The sequence below is a fragment of the Pollachius pollachius genome (genome assembly GCF_949987615.1).
Source record: "Pollachius pollachius genome assembly, chromosome: 6".
NCBI lineage: Eukaryota > Metazoa > Chordata > Actinopteri > Gadiformes > Gadidae > Pollachius > Pollachius pollachius.
Window position 1 is genome coordinate 5,157,204 of NC_136939.1, and position 16,997 is coordinate 5,174,200.

At 47.7% G+C, this 16,997-nt stretch overlaps 2 protein-coding genes across 9 annotated transcripts in view; one reads left to right on the forward strand and one right to left on the reverse strand.

Annotated features, from left to right (window-relative positions):
* The first annotated feature begins 815 nt into the window (after positions 1-815).
* Positions 816-8,580, forward strand: LOC307076622 (mitochondrial fission factor-like). Of its 3 annotated transcripts, none has more exons than XM_079737683.1 (8): positions 816-855; positions 1,799-2,041; positions 2,598-2,731; positions 3,722-3,828; positions 5,743-5,922; positions 6,775-6,858; positions 7,008-7,077; positions 7,326-8,580. In XM_079737683.1, exons 2-8 carry the CDS (start codon positions 1,816-1,818, stop codon positions 7,455-7,457), a joined length of 933 nt encoding a protein of 310 aa, XP_079593809.1. In that variant the 5' UTR covers positions 816-855; positions 1,799-1,815; the 3' UTR covers positions 7,458-8,580. The 3 variants fall into 3 exon arrangements, with proteins under 3 accessions (XP_079593809.1, XP_079593810.1, XP_079593811.1); XM_079737684.1 differs by having other exon boundaries at positions 2,601-2,731; XM_079737685.1 differs by lacking the exon at positions 5,743-5,922.
* A 3,676-nt stretch (positions 8,581-12,256) lies between these two features.
* amot (angiomotin) overlaps positions 12,257-16,997 on the reverse strand; it is a 32,718-nt gene continuing 27,977 nt past the window's right edge. For 5 of the 6 annotated variants that reach the window (XM_079737676.1, XM_079737674.1, XM_079737679.1 and 2 more), the window contains 3 exons: positions 15,867-16,120; positions 13,648-14,058; positions 12,257-13,301 (listed from right to left, as the gene is read on the reverse strand). In XM_079737676.1, coding sequence (XP_079593802.1) covers positions 13,177-13,301; positions 13,648-14,058; positions 15,867-16,120 — 790 coding nt within the window. In that variant the 3' untranslated portion in view covers positions 12,257-13,176. The remainder of the gene's footprint in view (positions 13,302-13,647; positions 14,059-15,866; positions 16,121-16,997) is intronic. The other variant, XM_079737675.1, reaches the window with a different exon arrangement.

The window sequence follows — 16,997 nt, forward strand, 5'->3', positions numbered from 1 at the left end:
ATTTCCATTTCTCACTATGGCAGAACCTCAGCTTGCTTAGCCAAACGATTGCCGCCACAACCAACTTTCATGTCACCACGGCTTCTACAATGTGAAGCAAAACAAGTCCTTCTTGAAGCTTAGACTTTATTACAGCGCTGTAGCAGGGACCCTCTTATGAGCTCATGAGTGAAGTCGTCGACGGCGCTCCTTTCATAGGCACCGATTTCCCAATGAGTCGGTATGCTCCTCGAATTTCTGGCGAAGGAAAACAGAAACATCTTTTTGAAACTTCCAAAAGACTCCATTTATTGGTCTCACATGGTGCCACGATCTGAAGACCGTGGAGGAGGGGAGGAGGCAGTGGGCAAGACATTGAGGAGGCAGGGAAGGAAACAGTGGAGGAGACAAAGGAGAAGACAGTGAGCGAGGGAGTGGAGGAAACATTAGAGGAGGCAGGGAAGGGAACCGTATAGGAGGTAGTGGGGGAGGCTGTGGGGAAGATAGTGGGGGTGGTGCAGGAATCAGTAGAGGGTAAAAGCAAAAAGCTTTTAGTAGTGGAGCAGCCGCCTATAGGTGTACTTTTAAAAGTGAGAGGTCAACCAGGTGGCCATCATAAATTCACTCCCAAATGTTTGAGAAACTTTTTTTTAAACACACTTGATGAGAATAGCATTTTAGTCCATTGAATCTACATATAACGTCAAGCCATATGCGGGTTGGATAAACGTTTAAATTAATGACAATTAGTTTGATCTGTCAGACAATACAAGTGCGTCCCTTCTCCTGTCGCTCCGCGGCACCGGCTGACGTCGGTTTGTTTGTCTACGTCATTACGTTGCGTCAGGAGTCGGGCTACAATCGCGCACTGACAGGGTAAGCTGTGTATTTTGTCTAAATCAGAATCTATCCTATCAGGTTCGCGTTGACATTGTTGTTGTTTTTCGGTATAATCCACATGTATAAAGTTATTACAGCTTTAGACATTCCGCCTGGACAGATTACAAGCCTAATGCGTGGCGAGTTGCTCACAAAGTTAGCAGCCTCAAGTCCACTAGCCGGGAATGACATTTTGACCTGTTGCTCAAGAAGGGATTTAAATGTCCCTCTGTATACACTATTATTATCACATTGAGACTCAAAGTTCAACTCATCGAAGTGGATAAGTTGCCATCGACGTTGAGGGCTGTGTGAGGATGTTACTGTGTGATTTGAAGTGAGCCAGTGTGACTAGCCCACCTGTTGCTAGCTGAGAGGGAACACAGGACATTAGTTCTTGTGTTGATCTCCCTGTTGATGATGATGTCCCATGGACTCACTCAGCCTGGGATCTACACAGCTCAGTTGAACACACACGAAGTTAGACTATGAGTTCAAGTTATTGAATTTAAGCTGTCATTGACTATAATGGATTAAATGTCAATGGGCCAGGACAATTAATATGTAATGTTTTGGATAAACGCTTACTAATTGAACGGCTGAAATATACAATTACTGAGATATCTTCAGATTCTTGGATTAATTAGTTATTTCTGTGTATTTTAATCTATTTGGCTGATTACCATACACTGAGATGAATTCAGCTCTCAATCGATAAAATCCTTAAACAAGTAAAGCAAACAACCATAATAATCTTGCGCTGGGTTGGCAAAAAAAATAGGCCTGCTATTTACCCCTCCGGCTGTTCGAGACTATAATTGAATTTGTTCAAAGAAACCCAAATGGCGCTTTCTAGCTGTGCAGAGAATATAAAATCCATAGTTAAACTACAGTAAAGATCCACTGCCCATGTTGACTCCCATGCTTGGCTGGTATTCAGGACCCACCCACACCAACATGGCATCCTTCTCCCCGTACCTGGCGGAGGCCATGCGTGTTCCAGGCCGGGACCGGGGCTTCTCCGAGTCCATCAACCACAACATGCAGGTCCCAGACCGCCTGGCCGTGGGCGGCGGCCCCCCCAGCGCCCGGGGGCGAGAGGAGGAGGCGGAGTCGAGGAGGAGGTCCAAGGAGCCTCCGGCGTCCTACAACATGCACATCCCTGATAGGCTGACGTACACAGGTGACAAACAGGAGACACGGGACAAACATGGGGACCGAGGGGGGTGTGCTTACATGTGGTTTGCATCTCATTTGATCCCCCTCCCATCAGGGCTCTAAGGGGTTAGTTTAGGATAGTTTAGTGGTTTGGAGAGTTGGACTCCAAACCCAAATTTCCATGACCTACCAGTATGTGCCCTTGAGCCCGATAGCCTCTATTCTACTCCTTAATGACTTCTCAACGCATTCAAATTCACTGTGAGTCCCTGTTGATTAAAGGTCCACCGCTAAACATTCTAGATCAGATCCGATCAGAAGCGTCTTGGAACGTTTTGAAGTTTGCAGGACTCACTTTGCATACCACTTTGAGTTTACAAACTCAACAAACAGGCTTCTGTTCATAAAGGACAGTACCGGTCTGTGACGCCACCATCAGAGCGTCCTCCTGGCTGTGATACAAGGAAGCGATTTGGGACTAACGATATTGGCAGAGAATGTTCTAGTGAAGCCAGGAGAGACGGTGGCGATGGTTTGTTCACAGTGCGGCCATTGTCCTTAATGTCTTCCTTGTTTGCCAGAAGCTCCTGATTTGAGTCCCAGGCCGCAGTTTACGTCGCCCAAGCCGGCCAACTCCACCCCCCTAACCCTGGAGACATGCTGGGAACACCAGGCCTACCGCGAGGGAGAGTTCTTCCACGGAGAACCACTACATGTAATATAATGATACTATATCGTTCTTATACACGTCTTATCACACTATATATTTATTATACACATCTACCGTGAGCCCTACATGTAATATAATAACACTATATAGTTATTATGCATATCTACCTTGAGACTTACATTTAATATAATAACACTATCCAGTGACTTTACCCATTTTATAACACTATACATATTATACCCCTCTAATCCCACTTTAGTATTTGTATACATCTACCGTATCTTTAATGTAATTATGTAATTTGAAAGGTTTGAAAGGCAATTTTTTGAGAAGCATTGTCTGTCATTCGTTCTCACATCCCGACAGCGATCAATAAATCGAATTTTCTGACAAAACAAAAAAAGATTGGGCCACTGTGGCTGTTCCAGGTCTGCGATAAGTCGGTCCATTCATCTCATTCAGCCTGATTGAGATAATTGTAGGGCAGACCTGTCTGTCTACCTACCTAACCGGTTACCTTCCACAAGGCGAGGCACGCCTTGTTCTATAGCGAGTGTGATAGGCTAGTTTATTCCTGCAGGATTCTCGAAATTGCCTCCCCTACCTGTAGGGGGATGATATTATGCCACCGGGTGTGGGTGCCATTACAAGCCGTTTGAAAATCTGCCCTTTCCTGTGTTTTAGTGACATCACAAGTGGGCGTGTCCACCTAGATGTACGCTGGATAAATCGGTCTACCAGACTACTCAGTGGACGGTAGCAAGTGTTGCTTTTCAATCTATCATCCGTCTAGGTGGACACTCCCACTTGTGATGTCACTTAAACACAGGAAAAGGCAGATCTTCCAAAGGCTTGTAATGTCTAACCAACACCCGGGGGGCACAATATCACAATTTGATCATTTGTCTATAGAACCTCCTATAGTATTTTCCCCACTTGTTAATTAGTTTACACCTCCATGGTGTATCTGCCATCTATGAAGTCCCTCCTAATGGATATGTGCTCTGCGTCTCTCTCTCTCCTGTGGGTCTACAGAGTCCGATGAGACGCTCCTACAGCGACCAGGGCCTCGGTAGGACGCCGCCCGGGACGCCAACTCACCTCAAACACGTCGGGGCGCTGCACGTGCACCTGGCCGGCCCGTAAGTACACCGGCCACGCGCCGACCTGCTGGAGCTGTCGGGCGTACTGTATGTGTACGTGTAACTCTGTGTGCTGTTGCCGTTGTTGGCCAGGTCCCTCTGGGACGCAGAGCCCAGGTTTTTTTTTATCTCAAGGGAGTAACCTGGTTGATTAAAAAAGTATTATTTGTATTATTAAGTTTTTTACGTTTTTGTCCGCTAAGGCTGAATGAATGAATGAATGAATGAATGAATGAATGAATGAATGAATGTACTTTCGATCCTCGCTGGTCATTGTGCAATCAGCTAACTAATGAAATCCCATTTCCTTGTTTGCTGTTTGCCTGGTATTAACGCGTTAATCAGAGACCCAACAGCTGCTGTTATCTTTCTCTTTTGACATACTGAGAGGTGGTGATACGCAACAACAGAGTGCATGCTGGGATGGATGTGAAGAGCGAATCTGGTGTATTTCACCGGCATCAGACTGCCGTTTGGGACAGAGGTCGGGGGCACCGTTGACTGGCTCTCGGTCCGGGCGCTTTAGGGATAACCAATGGTTTCTTATGGGTGGTTGGCTTTTGCAGTGTGGGTGTAGTTCTTCTTTATTCTACCTTTCTAATATGGTTCTTCGTTTTCTGTTCATAAAATTGGTTATATATATATAAAATCTGATACATATATATATATATAAATATATGGGTGTGTTTTGGGATCTGAGTTACCTGAGCAGGTTGGCTTCAGTTCACCACAAGTCAACTCAGGTTTCCGGTGCTCTGTTTCCCTAGTTTCGCCTACCTTGGAAATTCAGCTTTCTGGACCAGGCCCCAGGTGGATGTGTTTTTAAGGTTTAAAGATTCAAACACAAGGCCAAGCGACTCAAACCGGTTCTTAAAGCTGCCCCACAGGGCAGCTGTGTTCGGCACCTGCAATCCATTTCCTTCTTGCAGTTCCTGCAGTGCTACGCGTGGCCTGCAGGGGGAGCAACTCCCCAGAACCCCCTACACATGTAGGTCAGTGTTATTTGTGCCGCTCTTTAGAGTCGCTCATGCAGGAGCAGTCACGTGGGGCTTTTTTTAAAGCTATATATAGTTTATTGTGTCTTCCTGGCACTGGGAGCCCCATTAGCGTTTTCGGTCGGGAAGGAGTTGTTTTAGAGTGCCGACTCGGAGCGCACTTTCCCCGTCCCCCTTTGTGTGACGCTCCAACCCCCGTGAATGTCTCTGGAAGCCGGGTTCGATCTGCAGGGAGAGGGGTTTCAACCCCAGTAGGGACCGTGAGTCACGTTTACCGAAAGGCGCCCGGAAGTTAGGCTCACGAGTCACGAATTGATCCTCTCCCTCCCCCTGCTACAGCTGTCCCCCCCCCACCCCTCCCTCCCCTCCCCCCCGGCAGCTCTCCCGTCCTGCCTCTCATACCTGCGCCACCCCGTGTGACCCCAGGTTCCATCACTCGGCCTCCTCGTCCCTAGTCTCACAAATCAGACTTTGGACTAATGTCTAAAGTCATGAAGGGAGCTCAAATCTGGTCGAACGGGGGCGTTTCACATTCTCTCGCTTCGTATTATTTTCCGACCAATCGGGTCGACCAGCAGTCGTAAACGGTAAACAAAACGTGCGCCTGTATACTCTCAAATCAACACCCTGTAAACCGGCCACTGTAGAACCACACATACTAAAAAGCCCCTTCGCAAGAACAACTCGGGGGGAAAAAAACAAAGGAAACGAGGCGTAACTCCGCCCCTTGCAGTCCTGGTTTCCGGCCCAGGCTCCGTGCCGTCTGGCCCCCGGAGGAAGTTCTGCTGCTACACCGTCGGGTCCCTGGACCCGAGACCCCGTCTCCCCTAACCCCCTGTCCCCCTGTCCTCTCCCTGTCAGTCCTCCCATCATAACCTCTCCTTATATCCCCCCTGTCCCCGTCCGTCCGTCCGTCCAGTCCCCGACCCGGGGGGTCTGTCGGTCAGTACCCCGCGGGCCCCGGTCCTGCTATGGAGGTACAGGCCCCGCCAGAGTCCCACCCCGGCTTCCTGTCCCAATACCCTCTGCTGCAGGGGGCCTGGCAGCTGGGCCAGCAGGCCTCACAGCGCCTCCTGCAGGCCGTCGGCCACAAGTACAGGTCAGGGTGGATTCGTTTTTTTTTGTCTTTTTCTTTTTTTTTTTAAACAAGGTCAACCAAACACTTAGATCCCTTAGTCTGAGAGGTGAGTAAAACCGCATGGCGTTAATTTGAGTCAATCGGGAACGAGGGATCCCTCGCCGCGGGGACGGGCGACGTGGTCCGTATGGTTGGACATTAGTGTTTGGTTCCTCTTGTGACCCGCTCTCTCTTTTGAAGAGTAGTTTGCCGTCTTTCAGTGCAATGTCCTCTCGTCCTGTCAGTCAGATGTACCAGATGCAACACTGGTTGGCAACTCATTTCTCATAGATATGTTGAACTAACTGTGAATGTTGCTAGGAGAGAGATTTTCCCTCTGAATGGAATCAGCCAAAGATGGTTTAGTGCACTTCTTTTGTAACGGTGTATGGCAAAGTCCATGTCTTGTTTTGTATATATATATCCTTGGTTAATCAGTCCCTGCTGGCCGCCGTTAACCTCCTCACCGGTTTCCACTTCCACACGCTTTTGAACACGCACGTTTGGATTGCATTAAAGATAAGGACTGCCGAATGATCGTCATAATTGCATCCATCTCCAATTGAGGAAGTCTGGCGTTCTTAATCGCTTCAGTGGCTTTGAGGCTTGGAATCCTGTCTGGTCTGGCTCTAACTGTCGTGTGACTTCTGCTCGGACTAACCGGTGTCTTGGGGTTTCTTGTGCTTGGGAGCTGCTCTAAATAAGTGTTCACGCTGCCCGGCCCTGTGCTCTTTCCTTGGCTGACACTGCCCCCTGCTGGCAGCTCACCCTCTCAACACACTTGATGGCCTAACTGGCAGACTGTGGTCTCATTTTGTCTTTCTGGTGCCAAAGGTTAAATTACCCAGAAACCCCAGCGCGGGTGAGGCCAGCGGCCGAGGCTTCAGGTCCAGTAAACAAGGGCGTGTCCAGGAAAAGGTGACCGGCGGGGCGACGTGGAGTGTTGTTTCAAATTTCCCAGTTGATTCACTGTTGAAGCAGCTGTTAGACCATCCGCTGACAGTCAGACCTAGCGTGGATGTTGACCTCCTCTCCTTCCATCTCCCCCCCCCCCCTCGCCCGTCCAGAGCCTCGGAGAGCTGGAGTCAGGACGACGAGGGCGGGGCCGTGGTGGAGTTCATCGTCCTCCGGAGACAGGTGGGAGACTAACAGCCGTCCGTCTGTCCGTCTTTTTATTACTTTATTGTAGTACTGTTGTTGTCACGTGAAAAAAAACAACCGTCACACTCTTTATCGTACTACATTTTTACAGGGAATAATATCAAATAAAAAACACAGGAAAAAGGGGGGGGGGGGGGGTCAGCTCCACTCTGTGTGTGTGTTTGCGCGCGTGTCTGTGTGGTTTGATGTCTGCCTGTCCTCGGTCTCCTCTTGGTTCCCTTTAGGTCCTGAAGATGAGCCGACGTCTGGCCGGCCTGGAGCGGCAGAACGCTGAGCGGAGGAACACGGAGACGCTGCTCTTTACCCTGCTCCTCTCCGCCTGTCTGCTCAACGGCTGGCTCTGGATCCGCAGATAGCGCGCAGATAACGTAAAGACGACGCTCGGATAACACCATCATGGTGACATCACACCACGACCGTGACATCGTCCTCCATGAAAAGCCTCCTAGCCAGGCAGTTTCAAACCAATGAAAACTGTGTCGCGTGTTCCTTCTAAGTTATTACGACCGGCGCGAGCTCCCTGTCGATTTATATACCACGTCGATAATGTTAAGTACCGGATCAGTGCTGTGGAAGTATGTATTTCATAGCTGTGGATAGGCTCCGGGGCTTTTCGGTCGTTTTCGAACCTTTCTGTTTGTTTGATGTGAAGGAGAAAGTCTTCTTGCTGTGGCCAGTGGAAACGTTTGGATGTAGAGGGCAAGTGTCTCCCCACCTTAGTCGTATTTTTGTGTATGTATTCGGCCATTAGGCAATTTCTTTGTCCATTAATATTTAATACGGCCAGTCAATTGGACTGGATTTGTGTTACTGAAAAAAAATACTGAACTATTATTATTTGTATTAATATTGCTAAACAATTATGAAATGTTTTCATTCACTGCTGCATGAGTACAATCTAAAAGGTCAAATTTGGGTACGGTGCACTGGTGGACATATTTCACTAAAACTAATCAAAATCTCTAAAAATAACATGTCATTCATGCTTACTCCATAAAATTATGAGATGGCAACGGGCGTTTTTGCTGTGGAACAAAGTGCACGAAATCTATGAATATGTATCTTAATGAAGATTTGCTCACATTTTGCCAAGGCACATATGCCGTCCGTTCTATTGAAGTGGAAGTTGAGGTGATCATTTTACGGAGTAAATTAAGTTTGTTGCAGTTCTGCTTTGGTGGGGAAGTTGAGACTTTGGACCTGGAAGTTTCAATATAGGGACCTCATTGGTTACGTCCTACGAGCTAAATAAGACACTCCACAGTGGCTTCCTGATCCTCAGTGTCCCAGGAAAACAGTTTGTGTTGGGAAAAATCTATTGGAAGACGCCCCAACCCATTATGTCCCACGTTTTGTGTGCACGTGGGCTTTTTCAATTCCAAACATCCACTGATGATCAAAACGTATGAATGGATTGAGTTTAGGAAGTTGCTGTTTTTGTTCTGTTTTACATTCAATAAATAAGATTTTCTATCTCTAGTAACACTGTGTGCAAATTGCCTTGTTTCCTTCCAAATGTATGCATGCCCATTCCAGAATATAAGCATAAGAATTGCTTTAAGATGAGTTTGAGAAGGGTTAGTTTCTAGAAGAGCAGAAGGATCACTTCGTTTTGTAATGTTTCATAGTTTTATTTTACAAAAAAACCAATACTAACCATCCACGTTCTTTATCAAACAAACATTTGGAGTTTTTTTTTATTTTGGGAACTTGTCTGAAATACATTATAAACCAACTAAATAAACTAGGTCCATAGTACATTAAACTGGATGAGATGAACATTATATGTATATAAAATAAAAAGGTGGACAAAATTATGAATTGTTAAAAAAACAAAAACATTCACGGCAAATGTGATTGTACAACAATATAAAATCCAAGCCGCACGTGTGTGCAGAGTCCAGGATATCTGCAGCAAGCGCTCGTAACGGTACATGATTCGGCCGTTCAACGGAACGTACTGCTGCAGCTGAATACATTTGCTCGACCACGGCCATTTTCTTAACACCACACAGAACAATTTAACATGTATTGACCCAAGACGTGATCGCTTTTCTTTCCTAAACCAAACTTAAATTAGGACGGAGCGTACAGAACACAGGCGGATGTAGTCAGTGCTTTGCATTTAAAACATTGTAAAAAATTGTAAAATTGCATAGTGCAGAGAAACAAGAGGGCCCCAGTTGTAGGAGTTCCCTTGATGCGAGGCTTGGGCCTCGCTGGGGGTTTCTGTGTGAGAAGCACTGGGTAACGCCTTGTTCACACTACATGCGTCCGTCGACGGATGACCGAGGGAGTGTCTGACGTATTTGCCTAATCCGCCTAATTGACAGACGGAGCGCCCCATGCAGAGTCAATGCTATCCGTCGACGGACGGAGGTAGTGTGAACAAGCCCCAAGACTGTGTAAGACGTTCGGACCCGAGTTTTGTGGGACAGAGGTTCGGTTCAGAGGTGGGAATAACGCATAACACTACCATACTTTACATTGTCATCGATCGTTCCTGTTTAGAACGGTTTACTCCAAGCCATCTGTGAATGAATTCATCTTGATCAAAAGGGGGCATAATCAGGCTAATTCATGACAGGAGTTAGAGTCAGACAGGCATGGACTGATTGACATGAAAAGCATGTGATTTTTGAAATGTGTTTTCTACACCTGAAATGTTTTGTTCGATACAAAATCTTGCAAGTTTGTCACCAGTTAGAACAAGGCATATTTGGCGACTAAACTAATTTGAAGTGCACGTTTGACAAGTTCATTTTCTGAATAGAGTGACAGTCAAAAGTCGCATGACCGACAGGGAGAGAAGCCCCTTGATGGGGCAGAAGGAGCATCACCATTTAGTCTGTCACCTTTGACACTTTGCCATTATGATTGCTTCAAACTACAAAAACAACAAACTTGTATATGAATATATCAGCACACATTGAAAGATATTGTCTTAGAAAAATAACGAAGGCCCAATAGTTAGAATTCAACATTTCTAATAAATGAACAAAAACAAGTTGGTGAGTATAGCTAAATGTGCCAGCATTCATATGTGAATATAAATTAATTATGTTATGACAAACCATTCACCTCAGATTGTATAGTGTGTTTTATATTTTCCCTTACAGGGAACATTCAATATTCTTTGAATCACTCCAAACCCAGCTCTGCAGAGCCTGCAGTTCCCACATGACCCCCTTCTCTTCACTGAAGTCCTTTGTCTTGGTTCTCCTCAAAGCTCACCAGGAAAGACAGGAATGTAACAGTAACAGGGTCACCCTTCTTCACGTCAAATCCTAACCAATGGCGTCCAAACATTCAACAAGTTGTGGTTCACACGGGTTTAGCTTCAAGCTGACCCCCCCATGCAGTAAAACCCTTACTGACGTAAACATTACATGTTGTGCTTCAACGATAGCCTCAGGTACTAAGGCAAGGCTTCTAATACAATGAGACACAAATATCAAATACTTGATGTACATAATTGTAATTCGAAGCATTGTATTCTTGATCTTAACAGACTTTAAACTATGAGAAGGCAAGTTTTGCACAATCTAACCAGCCAAAGCTTCTTTGGTCCCAGTATTTTGGCTTTAAGTGGAAGTCTTCCAGTTGGTTCACTCTGTTCATAAGCTTCAAGTTCACGTTAGTCTAACTGCATGGAATTCTGGGAGTGGCGAAACAACAAAAAAGTGAACTTCTGAGAAATTCCAATCGTCTTGACTTTCAATGAAGGATTGATTCTAATCGTCCGCACCTTACTGGTGGCCAGGGCTGGTTCTTCCAAAACCAATATTATAATAATTTAAGTGCAGATAGAATGTCGTTTGGAGAAAACACGATTCAATCATAAAAACGTCAAATAACTCTAGCCTCCTTCAGTTCGGCCAAACACACTAAACAAAATCTGTCATTCTTTTTATAGGCTCAATTTCAAACATCCAACATCTTCTAGGCTCCAGCAGTCCAGAAAGTGGATTTGATTAAATCGATGGTATTCGCAGGAAAAAAAACTCAAAATCTGCAAAAGTTTGTGCTTGTTTTCTTATCATAAAGTGGAGACCACATGGGGTGTGTGCGCAACAAATAAACGTAACTAACCAACAGTATACATCTTCTGTATTGTCATGATCGTATGCTATTCCGAGCAGGCTCAAAAAAAAAGGTGAACACTCGTGTGACTTGTGAATCTTGGAAAAAGTGAGGCCGTACACAGTTGCGGCGGAGCGAACGGAAAAGGCACATCGGTGATCCCCTGTACTGTCCTGCCCGTTGTGCCGTCAGTCACTCACTGGTCATCCCTGACACACCAAGACAAACACACACACACACACTAACACACACACACACTAACACACACACACACACACACACACACACACACACACACACACACACACACAACCGTGACAAGGACGTGCTTTGACCAAACCCCAAAGAGTCAACCGATAACATTAAGATGGGCAGAGATACCCAGGTATATCACACTCACTGAATGTTTAATTCAGAGAGAAAACACAAGCAGGCCAGAACCAGGGGCCTCAGGGGCCCTTGGTCCACATGTAAGAGTCTGACAGTGGTTAGGCGCTGTGTCCTGGGTTACAACGGAAACAACCCTAAGGCAGGGTCGTCCCATCCAGGGCCGTTAAAAAGGTCCCCAAGTCTGACAAGGGTCCACTATGGGGGCCCTCCCAACCCCATCCAGTGGGGATTGGCCCCGTGGGTCAAAACAGGATCACAGTGAAAGTGCAGACTCCTCAAACTTCCCTTCCCAGACGTCCGCGGCCAAACGGTAGCGTCGCGCGTCGGGGGTGAGAGTCATGCGGCGCGGCTGGTTAGCGCATAGCAACAGCCGGGCCGCTGAGAGGCCAGTGAGGCGGCACCTGGTTCAGCCAGCTCTCTTTTGGGGACCGTCCGAATGTATCAGCTGCGGATTGGGCGCTGCGACATGGCCATGGTGACGTTGCGAGCTTCTGACACCAGTATTCCTACCCGCTTCTGAGCAGGCTTGCGTGGCTAGCTGTGAATGCTAGCAAGACGGCTGCATCCGAGTCAGGTTTTTGCTAATGGGTCTGGTCTCTGGTCAATGTGATGTGATAAAGTGGCTTGCTTTGCTTTGCTTCGAATCCCCCCCCCCCCCCCCGCACACACCCAACCACACGCACACACACACACACACACACACACGCATACACACAAATCCTCCACAAGGTTAGGGTTTTTTTTTTTTTTACAGCATACACACGCATATACAGTATTTACAAGGGTAAGGGTATTTTGTCGAGTACAGTATCGTTACCCCATTACCATGCCTAACTATTGAAAATAATATTCTACACATAAATACAATACCTACGTCGGATGTTTTGTAAAGAAATAAAAAAGAAAAAAGAACACCCTCTTTAGAAAATAAAATACAAAAAAGTAGTGCAATAAATGCGTTAAAATGTGGCCAATACATTTGGTCCCAGGGGGGCTGGGCAATGGGCGGGGCCTCTGGCAACACTGTAAAAGTGACTTTGATTGATCTGCCTGGCGACGAGGCCGACAACACAGACTTGTTGCAGAAAGCTCCATTCGTGATTGATGAAATAACTATTGGAAATGTCGGGAAGAGCCTCAACAATCAAGCGTTATGACTGGCTGTCGCCGGCCAATCACGTCCTCCTTTCCCGAATGTCCCGCCTACTGGTGAAATGCTAATAGTCCAGAAGGTGTGGATCACCACGGCTGCCGTGTGTTCTGTGCACAACGTAACAATAATACCAACCCTCTCTCGTTGTATTGCCACCAATACTGTCATCTTGTCAAACACACTAGTGCATTTCAACATAGTCATACCCTCTACAGAGAGCATTCAACACCAAATGTTAAATTAAGAACCAATAGAGCAATCCTTCACCAGATATTCAAAGTGTGTGTGTGTGTGTACGTGTGTTTGTTTTTGTACTCACAACCAACTTATCAGAGGCTGTGTGACTGTGCTGTTTTCCCAAACACACAAACATGTATAGAAGTCGTTGGGCTGATTTTGTTCTTCCACCGCCAGGCAGGGGGCGCTGGAGAGTTCTTAAAGTGACGGTGTCAGATCAGAATCTCGACCATGTCGTTGTCTACTTCCTGCTGATGGGTTGGGGCCAGGGCCGGGGGCTGGGAGTGCGACTGAACCGGGGGTCTCCTCTCCAGAGTACTGCTGTGGAACCCTGCATCTACACCAAAGAGAGAACCAGAGATGGAGAGGAAGGAAGAGGAGGATGAGAAACAATTAGCAAATTTCAGTAGGTCGGTTGTAGCTTAATCTCTACAAAAAGAACAATATGTATTTTATTTTTTTACATAACTTGTGATTATCCCTGTTCCAACTATTGGGCTGGCTAGAAAGAAACCCGTCTCAGGCTTTAATATTCAAACAGGCGCTATTGCCCCATAGTGATAAACTCGCAATAAACTAAAACACTAAAACAGCAACACATCACTATGATTCATTTCTCAGACCATTCTTCCAGTGCGAGTGGGCGGCTGGGCATGCGATCTGGCAGATGGAGGGGCTCTTGCCTGCTAGGCGGTCCGGTATGTACACTGGGCTGGGACCCAGGCGGGCAGGCAGGGTCATACTCTGCAGGCCAGGGCTCAGGCTCTGCAGGCCGGTGGAGAGGCTGTTCAGGCCCGTGCTGCTGCTCTGAAGGCCCGTGTTGATGCTGTGCAGGCTGGTGATGCTGGTCAGGCCGGTGGTGCTGCTGCTGCTGCTCTGCAGGCCCGCTGAGAGGCTGTTCAGGCCCGTGGTGCTGCTCCGGTAGCTGTCCTGGGCCGGGGTCTGGCCCTTGTCCGTCTGGGTGCAGCTGTCTCGGCTGCCCGTCTTGGAGTGTCCCGCCGTGGCCGGCGTGGAGGGGAACACCGGGGAGGGAGACGAGGAGATGGACTCCGTCCTCAGGGAGTCTGTCCGGTACTCTGGACCCAGAAGGAGCCCTGGGACGGACAACAACAATGCAAACCATTAACGTTGTGCTTGAGTCAAACACAGGCCATTGCGACGGCTATTCCCGGTTCAGATCCCAAGTGGTCCCACTCAATGTCCCCCTGCTCTCTCTGAATGTCCTGAGGCCCAATGCAGGAATGACGAGTTTGTCACCAGAGACCGCGATAGAGCTCAGGGTTGATATGTGGGTTCACGTCGAACCTTGCTGGTGTTGTTATGGTGTGGTTATGAGGCTGTAACTGGGATATGTGTCCAGCATTCTTTGCAATCAATCAAAGAGTTTCCACTCATGTTCCATGACTACATTTTCCAGCAAGGAGATAACCTTGGGAACTTTGGGTGCCCTGAAATGTTCCCTGACCCCAATCCAGTACAAACAGTACGGACTCTGTCTGTCCCATGGCACTCGGGCTGCCAACAGGCGAATTGTTCATGTGGATTCTTGGAGTTGTTCCTTCTGAATACAGACTGAGGATTCTGGGAATTATTTCCTCTGAATATAGACAGAGGATTCTGGGAATATTTCCCCTGAATATAGACTGAGGATTCAGTGAATTATTTCCTCTGAATACAGACTGAGGATTCAGTGAATTATTTCTTCTGAATACAGAGGATTCACTTTTTTGGTTGTTTTCTTTAGTTAGCATTCTTTACCAAACCCTGTTGCCGTCTTCATGAGGATGTTTGTGACTGGGAGAGGCACAGTGTCCCCTCCAGTAGCCCAGTGGGGCTCTATGGAGCACACAGCCCCAGTCCATTGATGAACCAGCTCCATGGGAACAATGCAGCGCCGTTGTGAGCTCGCAGCGCATCGGGTGTTGGCACTTGACACGCAGGCAGCTCAGTGAGCGGTCGGGATCGCCTCGAGTCAAATAAAAGGTATCCCTTTATAGGGCTTTGGCCTCACGAGGAAAGACTGAAAGAGGAAACCCAGCTGAGCCAGATAGGAAGAGAAAGGAGAAAGAAAGAAAGAAAGAAAGAAAGGGTGAAAGAAAGAGGGGAAAAAAATAGGGAAAGAAAGAAGAGGGGATAAAAGAAGGAGAAAGAAAAGCGGGAATAAAAGAAACAAAGAAGAAAGAGGGAATAAAAGAAACAAAGAAGAAACAAAAGAAAGGGGAAAAAGGGAAAGAAAGAGGGAAAGAAAAGAAAGAGAGAAAAAGACAAAACAAAGACAGAAAATGGAGAATAACGGGGGCTGTTGGTCTGAACTCGCAGCTTTGGATTTCTAAAACAACTTCCTGCGCCCCACCTCCTCTTTGCCACACCGCATTCAGTTTTTCTCTTCTTCCAACGTTCCTTCCTCACCCTTTCCAAGCGGCTCTTTAAAAAGGGGAATTCAATGAAGGAATGTCCTTTCTGCCCTGCCAGTCCTTCGTGATTGCCGGACTACCAGACCAAGCTGAAAAACAACCCAAAACTAACCAGTCTCTCCCCCTCTCTCAGAGCCACGGGCCAGCTTAAAGGTGACATATCATACCACCAGGTGTGTGAGTGATTAGCCGTTACAGGCCGTTTTGAAAATCGGCCTCTTCTGACATCACAAGTGGGCGTGTCCACCTAGATGTGTGCCGGATAGACCAGTCTACCGGCCTACCCAGTGGACTGTAGCAAACGTTGCTCATCTATCCCTCACACATCTAGGTGGAAAGAAAAACGTCTTGTAACAGCATATTATACCCCTGGTGGTATAATATGTCACCTTTAAATCCTTTATGTGGTAACAACAAAAACACAGAGCATAACTCCCAGTCGCCGTGTTGCGACAATCTCCTCGCTTCGTTTCCGCGGCGACCCTTACCCAGACTGCCCTTCCAGCCGGTGTCTCTCCTCTCCTCGGTGATGGGGGAGCTGCTCAGGGCCAGGCAGTGGGACAGCAGCCCGGAGCCCCCCCCGGAGCCCCCCCCGGAGCCCGTGTTGGCGATGGACATGAGGGACTTGGAGGGCCTCATGGCCGAGGGCCCGTCCGCCTTGTGGGGGTCCTTTCTGGAGCGCTGGTGGAGCACCTTGATCATGGCGTCCTTCTCGATGATCTGAGCGTGCAGGTTCTTGATCCTGGAGGTCAGGGAGGGGAGGGGAGGGGGAGAGAGGGAGAGAGAGAGAGAGAGAGAGAGAGAGAGAGAGAGAGAGAGAGAGAGAGAGAGAGAGAGAGAGAGAGAGAGAGAGAGAGGGTGAGAGTGAGAGAGGGCGAGATAGAGAGAGGGCGAGAGAGAGAGACAGAGAGGGCGAGAGTGAGAGAGGGCGAGAGAGAGGGCGAGAGAGAGAGAGAGAGAGAGAGAGAGGGTGAGAGTGAGAGAGGGCGAGATAGAGAGAGGGCGAGAGAGAGAGAGACAGAGAGGGCGAGAGTGAGAGAGGGCGAGAGAGAGAGAGGGAGAGAGAGAGAGAGAGCGCGAGAGCGAGAGAGAGAGAGAGTGAGAGAGAGGTCAAGTTGAGTTATTGCTAGTTCCCTGGTGTCTGTTGTTGGATGTTGTTGTTTGAACATAAGCTAACATAACATAACCTAAACATAAAATAGTCGAAGACAAAGACTTGGACCTGAACGCTACGAAAACACGCCCCCGACGGGATCTAATGGGGGTACTTGACGACTGCTGGGGTACAGAGGGATGGATGTTATGGAAGGTATATCAGTTCTGATCTGGGATCTGTCATCAGGGGACATAAATGAGCGAATGAGTTGATGGTTACGAATGGCATCCTTAATATCGCTGATCAAATTACACAAATAGTCCAATCACACATCGGTCCAGGAAGCCAACATTCACAGCAATGGCACCGACATCGCCAAGTCCCCTTACGGATTCATTATGCAAGCCCCGCCCCCAGACGATCTAAGCCCCGCCCCCAGACGATCTAAGCCCCACCCCCAAAACGATACCTCACACCCAGATGATGCCCCGCCCCCTACCCTCCAGACGACGCTCTGCCCTGT